General features: G+C 44.9%; 1 protein-coding gene across 2 annotated transcripts in view; it reads left to right on the top strand.

Moving 5' to 3' along the window:
- LOC121279235 (protein FAM135B-like) overlaps window positions 1–15,408 on the top strand; it is a 454,418-nt gene that overhangs the window by 420,321 nt on the left and 18,689 nt on the right. For both annotated transcript variants that reach the window (XM_041190288.1, XM_041190289.1), the window contains exon 17: window positions 13,876–14,027. In XM_041190288.1, coding sequence (XP_041046222.1) covers window positions 13,876–14,027 — 152 coding nt within the window. The remainder of the gene's footprint in view (window positions 1–13,875; window positions 14,028–15,408) is intronic.

Here is a 15,408-nt window from a genome sequence, read left to right as displayed (position 1 = left end):
GGTCAAATAAGTCTCCTTGCCCATATCTTGTGGTCTCTGCCATGCGGAATGTTCCCAGATTTGCACTAAGTGCGATAGCGAGGTAAAACGATGTTTTACCCGTCGGCCACGATAATGGGTTTTCACGCCATATTGTCCCAAACCCACCTCATTATTTATGCATTTTGGGAAACATGCCATTTCCATGGTGGGCGGACTTTCATTTGCCCTCCCGCCATCACCCCGCTGTGGCGTCATGCCGGCCGCCATGTTTAAAAGGCAGCCACCAGCACATCGCTCATTGCTACCAGCTCACCATCACTGCCCAGGAGACATGGCCAACAAAGGAAAAAAGACTGCCGTCCCCCCCCAGTTTAATGACAGTTCCATTGAGCAACTGCTGGATGCTGTGGAGGCCCACTGGGATGTGCTCTACCCCAGCTCTGGCAACAGGATGAGCAGCAACGTGACCAATCTGGCTTGGGAGGTGGTGGCAGTGGTGGTCAGCGCCAACGCTCTTCAGAAGAGGACAGCCACCGAGTGCCGCAAGAAGATGAATGATCTCCTCCGTCCCGCCAGAGTAAGTCACTCTTTTCATCACTCCCAACTTAAACATTCTCAAACCCATCACACATCCACAGGGCCCGCATTCACTGCCAGTTCAAGAGACATCACCATCCACTCTCTCACACACTCTCTCTCATTGTCCTCATCCCGCCCATAGGACCACTCACCACCCACATGGGCCAGGCACATTTATCACCTGGCCCGGCAGGTGTCCCGCTTACACTTTCTCCATTTTTATCCACTCAGGACAAGCTGATACACAACAAGAGAGAGAAGTCGCAGATCATTGGCGGAATGCCTTAAATCAAGGTCCTCATGGACTTTGAAAACAGAGCCATCCAGCTTGCTGGTGAGGATCTGCATCAGTCCTGTGCTGACAGTGAGGTCGGCGCTGCTCTACCCCATGAGGATCCAGCAGTTCAACATCCATCAGACAACCATGCCATGAGTGATGTGTCCTCTTTCACAGGCCACTGCCATTCACTAATTATCTCCCCTTGCTTTCGTAGGCATCATCTGCCAAACTGTCAAGAGTTCATGACCCAGGGCCTTCAATCAAGCCCCGAAGAAACCTCAGAAGGGGAACCTGAAGGCACCCGCTTCGAAGTTCCATCACAGCGCTCACCCACACCCTCCACCAACGTAGAGACACACAGCTCGGTGGGACCTGACTTTAGAATAGACACGGGATCACAATCTGATGAGCACATCACACTTTGATCCACATCAGGAGATGGCAGGGACTTCCCAACTGTTCCCGGTGTCAAAGGACTGCTGGAGGCCAGAACATTGCTGAGTCCGAGTCAGATGACGAGCTTCTGGACTCGGTCATGGCACAGTTGCTGGAGCTGCAAAAGTGAGTTTGGGAACACCAGGAAAGGATGCCTGCTTCACTCCTCAGATTGCAAGGCACGATGGAGGAGTCCATCCACCTTCAGACTGAGGTGATAATGCCGGCATGCCAACGCACCGAGGTCAACACTGGTAGGATAGGTGGCCGCCATGGAGACCTTGGTCCAAGACGTCACTCCACTGCTGCGCGGTCTTAACTCCATCGCTGATGCCATAGTTGGCCTACAACAGTGTGTATGAGAGAGGGGTGCTGTGCAGCTCAGTCTCACTCCAGCTACCCCTTCCCGTCAAGGAGTCAGGCAGGGGCCCACGGGCACCCATAGAGAGGAGGATCAGCAGGTGCACACTCTGGGGCCATCCACTCAGATGACTCCAGGAGTGACCGTCCGCTCTTCCTGTGACCTCTGCAGCTCCAACTTCACAGGCCAAGGAGGGTGCCACTGCCACACAGCAGGACCCTGAAAGAATCCGGGGCCCTCCAAGTCTCAACCCTCCAGAGGACGCCCGCCAAAGCCATCACAGACACGGCGTCGCAGTCATCAGGCTGCCTCCACCTGCACTGTGGATGTCCAGGAAGCACCAAGACGCAAGAGGCAGGGTTAGGAAAGTTAAGGAGAGTTAGTTGCACAGCCTGTGCACGGGTGTTATTCACTTGTACGCACTGTTCACTGTTGTCAATAAACTCTCAAGAATGTACCCCTGTCTATGGCTCCTTGTTCTGATGAGCATTGTTGTTGTCACTCAGAGGTGAAACCTTTCTGCACAAGATAAAGGCAGGTGTCTCAGTCCAGGGCCTCTTCCCTGTGCTTTGTGCAGCCTTCAGACCAAAGTTGTGGTCCAGCCTCACGCTCCCTGGAAACATTACTGATGCTTGCGGTGCTAGTCATTGCTGCTGGAATGTAGTGGGCAGGCATCTCTCATACTCTTGATGTGTTCTCAGCACCTTTAAGGAGGGGCTGACCCCCAATCTCCTCAGCATCTGTGACCACTGATGCTGTGCTCCAGCTCCTGTAGGGCTCAGGTGCAGAAGGCAGACAAAGCATCAGATGCTTCTAAAGTTTTTTGGCTGCATCTCTATGATATGACCCTGATTACGGAGTGCAAGCGAGCTGCCCTCGGCCAGACAGGAGTCAAGCATTCTCAGAGGCTGTGTGAAGAATTATGGAGTGTCCTCACTGTATGTCGTCATCATCTTCCTGCACTCGAGCAATAGTCACTCGAGTGCAGGAGGATAATAACGAGCTGTAGAAAACGATGCTGTTCACTCACCTCAGTTCCCCCAAAGTGAAGGCCGCCCAGTGCACGTTGCCTGTGTGCTGTTATGAAACATGTCAACGTGCTTTCCCGCCAACGTGGACGAACAATCCGGCGTGATCCAAGAGCCTGGCGGGATGGCGCTTGATCAATATGCTGATGTATTACAATGAACTCCCCAATGACCGTTGGCGGAAAACATGGCCCACCATTGGCAGGCTGAGTGGATGACGTGGATGATCGCAGCCTGCCTTCCCTCCATCGTGAAACTGATTGCACCATATTGTCTGCTCGTGCCACCTATCACGCCCGCTGCCTATGGGCACAGAAAATTCCGCCCTAAATTTTGCTGCAGCAACAGTAAAGAGGACAATGAGCTAATGTGTCCGTTATAAAGGAAAAAAAAAACAGAACAACTTAAATGTCACAGACTTGAAACGTTAACTCTGTGTCTCTCTCCATAGTTGCTGCCAAACCTGCCGAGTATTTCCAACATTTTCTGTTTTTATAAGCTAAAAATGACTTCTGTCTATTGCATTGCGGTTTGTGTCGGGAGTTAAAAAAAAATTTGATTATCATTGGAACAAAGTAAACCATTCAAGTTTTTAAAAATTCATGATAAAATCTAAGGTTGACTGTCAGTGTCAGAGCAGTTCCCTGGAGTATTCTTTTAAAGTGCAGAAATCCATAAAATCCAGTACTAAAAGCTACAGGATAATCTATTCGACTCTGAGCTTGTCAAACATCTTTAGATCATTCGAACTTCCTTGGCCTTGCTACCTCAGCCTTTGTCGGATATAAACAAAAAAGATTCTTTAAAGCAGGACTTCAGGTTCTTATGAAGGCTCTTTGAAATGTGGAGAGAAATTACTCAGACAGATCAAACTTCAGGAATAAAAAGATCAGAAATACATAGTCGGTCAGTCAGCATCTGAAAGAGAAACAAAGGTAATAAACTGGTGAAAGATCCTCTGGCCACCTGAATTTTTTTTTCATTCCTTCACGGGATCTGGGCATCGATGGCAAGGTTAGCATTTATTGCCCACCCCTAATTGTCCACCTTGAACCACTGAAATTCATGTGTATGTGCACTCAAAGAGCTGCTCTGGACGGGGTTCCAGGATTTTTACCCAGCAACAGTGAAGGAACAGCAATATAGTTCCAAGTCAGGATGGTGTGTGGCCAGAAGGGGAATTTTCAGGTGGTGATATTCCCATGCATCTGCTGCCCTTGTCCTTCTAGGTGGTGGAGGTCACGGGTTTGGAAGGTGCTGTCGATGGAGCCTTGGATGAGTTGCACAAGAGTACATCTTGTACTTCTATACAATGCTGCCACTGTGCGTTGGTGGTGGGGGTAGTGAATGTTTAAGGATATTGGTGGGGTGCAAGCAAGCAGGTTGCTTTGCCCAGGATGGTGTCGAGCTTCCTGAGTGTTATTGGAGCTGAATACATCCAGGCAAGTATTCTATCACACCCCTGACTTATGCCTTATAGATAGTGGACAGGCTTTGGGAAATCAGCAGGTGGGTTACTCTCTGCAAAGCTTTCCCCCCTATTTCCATTGACTTCAGTTTTGCTAGGGCTCCTTGATGCCATACATGGTCAAATGCTGCCTTGATGTCAAGGGCAGTCACTCTCACCTCACCTCTTGATTTCAGCTCTTTTGTCCATGTTTGGACCAAGGCTGTGATGAGATCAGGAACTGAGTGGCCCTGGTGGAACCCAAACTGAGCATAAGTGAGCAGCTTTTGATAGCACTGTCAATGACACCTTCCATCGCTTTGCTGATGATTCAGGAGTAGACTGACGGGCCGATAATTGGCTGGGTTGGATTTGTCCTGTTAGACATAATTGTGTAAATTTCCACTTTGCCAGGTAGATGCTAGAGTTGCAGCTGAACTGGAACAGTTTGGCTAGGGACATGGCTAGTTCTGGAGCACAGTAATCAGTGCTATTGCCGAAATGTTTTCAGGGCCCGTAGTCTTTGCAGTATCCAGTGCCTTCAACCGTTTAATGATATCACGTGGAATGAATCAAATTGGCTGAAGACTGGCATCTGTGATGCTGGAGACCTCAGGAGGAGATGGATCATTCACCCGGCACTTCTGGCTGAAGATCGTAGCAAATGCTGCAGCCTTGTCTACTGCACTGATGTGCTGGGCTTCCCCATCATTGAGAATGGGGATATTTGTGGAGCCTCCTCATCCTGTTAGTTGCTTAACTGTCCACCACTTTTTTTTTTATTCATCTCCAGGATGTGAATGTTGCTGGCTAGGTCAGCATTTATTTCCATCCCTAATTGCCCTTGAGAAGGTGGTGGTGAGCTGCCTTCTTGAACCACTGTAGTCCCTGTGGCATAGGTACACCCACAGTGCTGTTATAGAGGGATTTCCAGGATCTTGACCCAGCGACAGTGAAGGAACAACGATATATTTCCAAGTCAGGATGGTGAGTGGCTTGGAGGGGACCTTCCAGGTGGTGGTGTTCCCATGTACCTGCAGCCCTTGTCCTTCTAGATGGTAGCAGTGTGGGTTTGGAAGGTGCTGCCTAAGGATCCTTGGTGAGATTCTGCAGTGCATCTTGTAGATGGTACACACTGCTGGTACTGTGCATCGGTGATGGAGGGAGTGAATGTTTGTGGATGTGATGCCAATCAAGTGGCTGCTTTGTCCTGGATGGTGTCAAGCTTGCTGAGTGTTGTGGGTTCCGCAATCATCCAGGCAAGTGGGAAGTATTCCTTCACACTCTTGGCTTGTGCCTTGTAGATGGTGGACAGGTTTTGGGGCGCCAAGAGGTGAGTTATTCACTGCAGGCTTCTTAGCCTCTGACCTGCTCTTGTAGCCACAATATTTATATGGCTAGACCAGTTCAGTTTCTGGTCAATGGTAACTCCCAGGATGTTGATAGTGGAAGATTCAGTGATGGTAATGCCATTGAGCATCAAGGGCTGATGGTCAGATTCTCTTTTGTTGGAGATGGTCATTGCCTGGTACTTGTGTGGCATGAGTGTTACTTGCCATTTGTCATCCCAAGCCTGGATATTGTCCAGGTCTTGCTGCATTTGGACATGGGTTGCTTTAGCATCTAAGGAGTCACGAATGTTGCTGAACATTATGCAATCATCAGCAAACATCCCCACTTCTGACCTTATGATGGAAGGAAGGTCATTGATGAAGCAGCTGAAGGTGGTTGGGCTGAGGACACTATCCCGAAGAACCTCTGCAGTGATGACCTGGAGCTCAGATGACTGACCTCCAACAACCACAACCATCTTCCTTTGTGCTAGGTATGACTCCAACCAGTGGTGTGTTTTCCCCCGATTCCTATTAACTCCAATTTTGCTAGGGCTCCTTGATGCAATACTCGGTCAAAAGTGGCCTTGATGTCAAGGGCAGTCACTCTCACCTCTCCTGTCGTTCATGACTGGACGTGGCAAGATGCAGAGGTTAGATCTGACTAGCACATGCTGCATGAAAGTAGTCCTGTATTTTAGCTTCACCAGGTTGACACCTCATTCTCAGGTATACCTGGTGCTGTTCCTGTCACATCCTCCTGCATTCTTCATTGATATGATAGTAATGGTAAAGCGGGGGATATGCCAGGCCATGAGGTTACAGATTATGGTTGAATTCAGTTCTACTGCTGATGATGGCGAACAGCACCTCATGGATGCCCAGTTTTGATTTCAAAGGTCGGTTTGAAATCTATCTCGTTTAGCACGGCAATAGTGCCACACAGCCTATTCACATACCCTCAATGTGAATGTGGGATTTTGTCTCCAGAGGTCCTGTGCGGTGGCTATTCCTACCAATACTGTCATGGACAGATGGATCTGTGACAGATAAATTGGTGAGGATGAGGTCAAGTAGGTTTTTCCCTCTTGCTGATTCCCTCACTAACTGCTGCAGACCCAGTCTAGCAACTATTCCTTTAGGACTAGGTCTGTGGTGGTGCTACTGAGCCACCCTCAGTGCTCCTTCCAATTGGCATTCAACATGTAGGAGTACTGATTCATTAGCAGAGGTGTGCAGTAGGTGATAATTAGCAGGAGGTTTCCTTGCTTATGTTTGACTATGAACCTTCATGGGATCCGGAGTCAATGTTGAGGACTCCAAGAGCAACTCCCTCCCAACTGTGAACCACTGTCCTGCTGGTGGAATGGTGACGGTATTGTCTGTATGATATTATTGGATAGTTGCTTGGCTAATCTGTGAGACAGCTCTCCCAAATTTGGCACAAGCCCCAGTTGATAGTAAGGAGGGCTTTGCAGGGTCAACAGTGCTGGATTTGCCATTCTTATTTCAAGTGCCCAGCTTGATGCTGCTGGCCCATCCGGTTTCATTCCTTTTAGATTTTGTAACGGTTTGACACAACTGAGTGGCTTACCAGGCCATGTAAGGGTCAACCACACTGCTGTGGGTTTGGAGTCATAGGTAGGCCAGACAAGATAAGGATGGCAAATTTCCTTCCCTAAAGGGCATTAATGAAGCAGATGGGTTTTTATCACAATCAGCAATGGTTTCATGGCCACCACTCATGAAACTAGCTTTTAATTCCTGATATATTAATTGAATTTAAATTCCACCAGCTACTGTGATAAGATTTGAACCCCTATCCCCAGAGCATTAGCCTGGGCCTCTGAATCACTTGTCCAGTGATATTGCCACTATACCACTGCCTCTCCTTTTATTAACTCTCCTTCTGAAGCTTACTTGCTTGCTGTTAGTTTTCAGCACTTTATGGTTCGATTTCAGGTTTCTACCATATGAACCTACGAAAAGTGGGGCTACAGGAGATCAGTTTATGCTCACTATACTTATTGACCAGCGCAGAGAAATGCATCACCCCCTCCAACTGCCAGTAATGCAAACTGCATTTAAATTAAAAACCTTGACTAATTTCACAAAAATATCTGGAAAATCCCTCCAAGGCTGCAATAGACAATCAAACAGCCTCTAAGTAACCATAGTTGCCCATGAGGCCTCACTAGCTGAATTTAATTAATGACACACACATCCCCAATATATTTAGAAATACATTAATGTTACAGGGTGGAAACAGGCCATTTGGTCAAACCAATCTGTATTGGGATTTACCCATCATTCAAGCAAATTAGTTTTAATCAGATTTTAAACTCTGTTCCCATATCCCTTCAATTCCTGTTCCTTCACACATGTATCTAATATTACCTTGAATCTTAACATGTTTTCTGCCTCATTCACGAACATTGAAATCAATCCCACATCCTCACAACTCTGTGACAAGAGGTTTCTCCTTCCTTATGTTCTAAATCTCCTATATTTAACCTTCTTTCTATGGACTTTCATTCTTGACTGTACAGTCACTGGATATGAGACAAGTAGATTGACAACGCAGGGGCAATGGGTGCAGTGAGAGAAGTGTGGAGAGGTGGAGCTGGTTATCATCAGCATCTATATGAAAGCTGACTCTAACATCAGTGGGTGTTGCTATCAACGAGTAGCTTATAGATGAGGAAGAACTTGGGGCCAGGAATGGATCATTAGGGTCTCTGTAGGTAACAGTGTTGGGGCCGAGAGGGAAGCCTTTTCTAGAAAGGCTGTATCTATAGGTAGGAGTGGAAACAAGTGAGGGAAGACTCATTGAGCTGAAAGGCACCAAAGGAAAATGTTGTTGTTGTGTCAAAAGATGCAGAGAGGAATAGGAAGGACAATGTGTTGTGGTCGCGTCACAGAGAATGTCATTTGTGATTTTGCTTAAGGCCATTTCAGTTCCAAGAGAGGGGCAAAAACTGGATTGGAGAGATTCAAAATTGAGTGATGGATTTAGGAGGTGAAAACATGATATGGAGAGGAAAGAGAGGTTGGAAGTGGGGCAATAATTTGCACGAACAGGGGGTCAAGGATAGGTGATAATGCCAGTTTTTAAAGGAAGGGGGACCTGAGGAGAAGGACCAATTACAATGTCAAGTAGCACAGAAGCTAGTTGGTGCTCAGCAGTTTGTGGTAATGGGATCAATGAGGGCAGGAGGTTGATCTCATGGACTCAATGGCCAGAATTTTTAGCTTGTCGGGTGGGTGCACTCGCACAATATTTTGATCGGCGGGCACACGCGGGAGTCGGCATTGTGCCCGCCAACAATTAAAAGGCCAATTAAGACCATTAAAGTAATAATTTAAAATTTTCATTGCCTGTCCAACCTTACAGTCGGTGGACAGGCGAAAAGGCCAAGCGGCCTTTGAATTTTTTAGGAAACTTCATATATGAGCGGGATGAGGTTTTCAACAGCTATTAGAAATTAAATAAAAATTTAAACATTTAGACAGAGTCACATGTTTTTAACAATTTAAAATTCTTCATTTTTATTTCTTAAAGTCTTCATCTCCCTGAGGCAGCTCTATGCCTCCGGGGGCTTTTTCTGTATGTGCCTGCGGATGCGCCAAGTTCCCTGCTCACCCTCCTACCCCGCCCCCTCCACACAGTCAGCATTGAGTGCTGTAGCACACGTTTCACACTGGGCGGGTCTTAATTGGCCCGCAAGCGTGAAATTGCGGTCCGGCCCCAATCGCGAGCAGCGGTCGGCTTCCCAACTGCTCCTCCCACCCGCCCCCGCTGAGTATGCCCGATGAGGGCAAAATCCTGGCCAATGAGTGGACATGGGGGCAATTAGGAGAGAAACGCACAGATTCAGGGAAGTGGTGACAGGAGCCTGTCTGAAGGTTGGCTCAATGGGTAAGGATAAGTGGGGACGCAGCACAGGCAGCTGAATGAATGGTCTCAAGCTTAGTGACAAGAAAATCCTTGAGCTCTTTGTACATTTTGGAGTTGAAGATAGAAGTGGCAAGGGAAAGGAATGTAAGGGATGGTTGATCATTATTAAGTTAAGCAATAACATTAGTTTCCAGGATGATTCTGGAGTAGAGGTATTTTTTTGGCAGAAGAGAGTTAAGCTTGATGATGCTCATTATTGTCCAGCAGGCTCTGGCAAAAATGCATTTAATCAGAATGCTCACTTTACTGCAAAGATGCATGTAACCATGGATCCATGAACCAGAAGAAGCCACCAAAGCTTATTCTCATTGGAAAATAGATCCTGACATGACCTGATCGAACTTCTCAAGATTATGAATGGCAAAGGATCCAAGTAACAGAGAAACAAATCCAAAATGAGAAACAAGGGCATTCAGGTGGAACTTTTTTACTTTAAGCATAATGAAGCTGTGGAATAAGTTATCAGAGAAAATCATTGAAGCAAACACTATGAATGGGTTCCAAAGGCAATTAACTGCTTTTCTATAGGGATCATGGATTAGCCGGGGGGGGGGGGGGGGTGGGGGGGGTGGGGGGGGGGGGGGGGGGGGGGGGGGGGGGGGGGTGGGTGAAGGTGGTTAGTTGGGGTTGAGAAGGATCCAGAATGCCCTGGCTTGTTGACCTTACTAGCCATTCCTGTGCCTAAAAATTTTCAGTTCGTGCAATCTATTAAGATTGCCTCCTTTATACATTATATATAATGTAACTCATCATGAAGTTCACACCAGTTGTTTAATCTTCTGAAGAAAAATGCTGCATAATTATTCACGAATCCTCACAGGTGAGCAAGTTAACTATTGATACCTATTGATCATTAATCATTAATACCTATTGATCATTGCTGCGGAAATTCTGCTGGCCAAAACTAGGGAACATGGACTAATATGGCCAGAGGAATGGAAAACTGCTAAAGAGCTTTCATCACAATTAGTTGGATAGAATTAAATTGAACCTTGGAATATTACAGCACAAAAACTACAGGTCATTGCCAGTGCTTTATGCCACATGAGATACTTAGATTCATTTCATAAGATTTAGTATTTGTCTTTCACAAGTAATTACCTAATTCTTGTTAATAGAAGGCAGCGACATTATTTTATCAAGAACAGCAACAACTTGCATTCATATGGCATTTCTGACATAGAAAAGCATCTCAGGTCATTCATAGAAACCCAAGGGAAACACAGACACTGAGCCAAAGTGGAACGTTTAGGAGGAATGACCAAAAACCTGGTCAAAATCCTGGGTTTAAGGGAGAGTTTAAAGGAAAGGAGGAAAATGGAAGGATTTAGAGAAGGAGCTCTAAAATCTAAGGTTAAGGTGTCTGAAAGAGAGCCACCAGTATTGAGGGAAAAATCCACAAGAAGCAAGAGATGCAAGTACAGAGAATTCACATCCCCATCCTCTTCTGACAGGCTTTCACCTAGCAGTAGAGCTCAGTAGTTTCCTGTCTCAGGTCAGAGTTGAACTAGCAGCCAATGAATTCATCAGGTCTCAGTCTGCATGCATGTGTTTAAATAAGGATCCCACTGCCTGTATGTGGATGTCTCAACTGCCTGTGCAAAAGTACTGATAAAAATCAGTAATGGCAGGATTGAGTGTGACAACAGTGGCTAGGTCACTGGGTAGATTTTCCATCAGGCAGGTAGGGTTAAAACTTCTCCTTTCATTTTACTAATTGACCAGGATTAATGTATACTTTAAAACATTTCAGAACCCTTAGATAAAGAAAGTGGTTGACATCTTAAGCTTTGTATTGCAGTATAACAAAGTGTAGAATGAAGGAAAGGCCATTTAGTCCATCGAATGTACTATCCATAAACGCTGAAATATCCAATTTGTTTGCCTTCAATAGCCACTTAATGAGGACCATGGAACTTATGAGCTACAGAAGAATTTTCTGTCAATGTTCCCATTCATTATCTCACCAACAAACCATGGAAATCTCATTTACACACCGGTGAGGGCATGGCACTTAAAATAGCCCTTTCCAAATCTGGAGAACCACAAAATTTAAGCATAGTATATTTAAGTATAGGACCAGGTTTCCACTGCTGATTAACTGGAGCTGGGTCAACCTAACAGCCATTGTACAATGACGCTGTCCTTTTCACCATCAGCTTACTCAATTAGCCTAACATGAATTCCCAGTAAAAAAGTTCTCCTTCTGCCTAGAACCTGCCTAATAAGGCATACAGAAAATCTGGCTAGCAGCATGCAACCCTTAAAAGTTCAACATTTTTTAAAAGATAAAATGTGTAGGCTTCTGTGTCCATATGTGAAAATGAGTAAGAAAGGGAACAAAGGAGTAGTATGGTAGAAGCTGAGACTTGTGGAGTTCTGCTGCTTCAGCTTTCTTTAATGCTATGAAAAGCTAGAATTTCCATACAGACACACACACATAAACATCACATGCAGAATCTTACAATGTGAGCTGTGCTTGAAGTTGTGTCCAGAAGCTAGCATCTGTTATTCTAAGCTTGGAAAAATGGCCTGCTAGCATTACCACTGACCCAAATAAACACAATGCCACAAAGCATGCTGTGTCTCACACAGAAGCTCATAAGTGCCAACACAGCTACACTTGTCATGGAAAATGCAGTCATTGAGGTTGAGAAGGCAGGACAAATAAGTCACATTGGCAAAAAGAAAGAGCAGGAACCTGCTGGTCAGAGGATCACAAGAATGCTGTCAGTTCCCTGCACAGCAGTGACATTGGCAAGCAGTGTCATGCTTTTCATCCATAAAGGAGACAAAAGCGCTATGATCATAACTGATGCTTCTCCCGCTTGTTGGATACATTGATTGTCAGCACATTAGTTGACAGTGCAGTGCTTGGCTGAAATGAGCTGGAGCCAAAAATATTGAGCCCTGCAGTGCCATTGACGGAACTGCCAGGTTGACTGCAGATGGCGTAGCATATGGTTGAGTTCTGTAATTGTCTCTCTGCTGACTTAGAGCCTGTGGAGACAATTGCCTCTCAGCATTGTTGGTTAGGTGTTTCAAGGGTTGCATAATAGGAAACATGATCAGTGCAGTTCAGTTACCTGTTGATCTGCCTTGGAACCATCAAAGTTGATAGCAGAGGAGGAGGCCATTTGTGTCACTTCTTTTTGGCAAGAGCAGTCCAAAACTCCTCCCACAGCCATGCTTTCTCCCCTCTATCCTGCATCTTCCTTTGCTATCTAGCAATTTCCCCTTAAAAGATTTCCACTTGAACTATTCCCTGCAGCACAACATTTCATTCTCCAACAACTTCTCGCTTAAAGAAGTTTCTCATAACCTGTCATCTAGTTACAGCCATCCAATACTGTATTGCCGAAGCAAGAAAAGCTTCATTGTTAATTTAATTCTGACTAGCAGCCCACCATGGTCTGCAGTAAGTTGCTTTGTGATTCAGCCTGCTTTTGTGAAAAGTAGAACTGTAAGAGCTCCTTTTCACGTATCCTCTTTTCTTGCATCCACTACAGTTGTGTTGAAGTCCTGTCAGTTTGTCATAGATGGTCCACCGTCAGATGACTTAAATAACAGCAACAGAATACTTCTTTGGGATAAAAAGGAAACAGTTCAATATGATGGAAATAAAAACTCACCAATAAAATCCCCACAGTAATCGTGAGGAAAAAGGGGAAAGAAAACAAAAGAGAAAGATGTTACTTTCTTAAGAGCTGCCTAGCCGAACACACTTCTCTTTGAGCCTATTGAAAACCTCAGTTCTAAAAGTCATAAATCATGCTTTGAAGAGCTTTGATTGCATTGCTTATAATTTGAGGTGGTTAATGAAGCTAGCAGTCGATGTGAGTGAGAGCATCAGAAAATCACGGTACATTTGCCTAAGGCTTATGGCCCAATTTTCCAGTGCTTGCCATGCTTGGAAGAAATCTACTGTCATAAGCACAAATAGAAATGAATTGCCTGTGTACCATGGGCTGAACTGCAAATGCTCAAAGGGCAACTTATGGCCCACTGATATCAACTATACCCCACTAAAAACTCATCCACTTAAACAGTTAAAGGAAAATTATGAATCAGACATCACACTCAGAACTCAGTTGCTAACTGATGACAAAATAGGAAAACAAAATACAATGGTAATGATTTCCAGCAATGGTATTAAACAATAAATGATCGCTAGAAGGTTTTTATCGTAACACCTTTTTTTAGGTTTCAAATGGGAGCACACACTGTAACACATTTTAACTTTCCCTTCCACCACAAACCTTGGCCATTCACCTCAATTTCTCAATATAATTTTCAGTTATGTTGTCATGTTTTGTAATGTCATCTAACCTTGATATTTGTCTCCCATCCCCTGGAGTTGCTATTCTCCACGTTAAATGTCGACAACGTATATAGATCTTTCACCCGCTGAAACTAGAACTGTCACCCAATGTATTCTGTGAGATGTTAATTCACCTTCTGTGTTTCCATGCAGTTTCATTGGCCACTCACTGGGTAACATCATCATTCGCTCAGTGCTGACACGGCCAAGGTTTCGATGTTACCTCAACAAGCTGCATACTTTCCTGTCACTGTCTGGGCCACATCTGGGAACACTTTATAATAACAGTACGCTGGTTAGTACAGGTAAGTTGTTGCAGGAGACAAGAGTTTGGTTTGGTGGAAGATGCACTGCATGAATTACAGATTTTATACAATGTTCATGGCAGAAATGTTCATTACCACTCTTGTGGTAGATAGTCAGTGGTGATTCTGTTCCTAACGGGTAAGCAAAACTTAGGTTCCCCAAACCAACTAACTTGACCTTGCTACTAGTCCCCTGTCTGACAGCAGGCTGTGAATGAGGCAATATTTCTTCCAACTGAAACCATTAATTTTTGCCCCCACAATAAACTTTGCTTGTTATTCTCCTCAGCCAATAGCTCAGGCTAAACCAAACCATGGAAATCCTTAGCCTCCTGTTAAATACAAGCTGAATTCAAACACTGCATTTTATCCATCACCAAGGTCACTTAATGTTCACCTCTGCATCACTGTGTCCCACACCTCAGTCCCACTTCTGCTAAGAACATTATTCTTGCTTTTATCTACTCTTTTCAGCTTCACATTCCCCCAACTTGTTCAAATCTCATGTACTTCTACTTGTCGCACACCAACTCCCACTTGCCCATTACCCCTGTTCTCATTGACCTACGTGGGCTTCCTGTCCCTCATCATATTAAATTTTAAATTCTCATCTCCAAGGGTTACATATAGAGCAGTTACGACTGGTGGGTCCCCTCCGCTGAAGGATATTGCAGTACTGAACTATGTAGGCTTTTATGACAGCCTAGCAGCTTTCTTGATCATTTTTTTTTTCTGATACCAGCCTGCAAATTAGCAAATTTATTCAATTCAACAGTTACAAATTGCTGTGGTGCATTTTGCCCTTTCAATTTCTGGGAAGTTAGTCCATTGGGTGATTGTCCAAGGTCATCCTTGAATAATGCCACACCTTTTTGAGGTACTGGAAAATGAACAAATGATAGCCCAGCAGGGGAATATCTTCCAGATCGGGGGCTGGTAAGAGAGCTTGGCTCGGTTCAATCATTTGAAATCTCATGAATTATTCATGTATGACTAACAAGTTATTCATGGCAAACAATATCACTAAGAAGTCCTAATTATAGTTACCAAAGGTTTCTATTCACACACTGACATTCCCTTTGATATTTCAAGTGCGTACTTTCAGTAAATCCAGGTCTCTTTGAGAGAGATTTTTTAAATCCCTCGTTTCTTCTGCTTGAAAAATAGAGACTTTTTTTCCTTTTAGTTGGAAACAAATGCTTGCTGATGAAAGGCACTGGAGGCAATGACAGATTGCTGAGCATACAGCAGTAGTTTAGTTTTGATTTTAGACAACAGCTGTTCCCATAGTTTTATACTAAGACATGTTATGCTCAATTCAAATCTACTCGGATGCTAATCAGATCTAAACAAATCTTTTTCAGGACTCAATTTGTTCGCA

The sequence above is a fragment of the Carcharodon carcharias genome, chromosome 6 (assembly GCF_017639515.1).
Source record: "Carcharodon carcharias isolate sCarCar2 chromosome 6, sCarCar2.pri, whole genome shotgun sequence".
Taxonomy (NCBI): domain Eukaryota; kingdom Metazoa; phylum Chordata; class Chondrichthyes; order Lamniformes; family Lamnidae; genus Carcharodon; species Carcharodon carcharias.
This window is presented reverse-complemented; position numbering and strand designations above follow the sequence as displayed.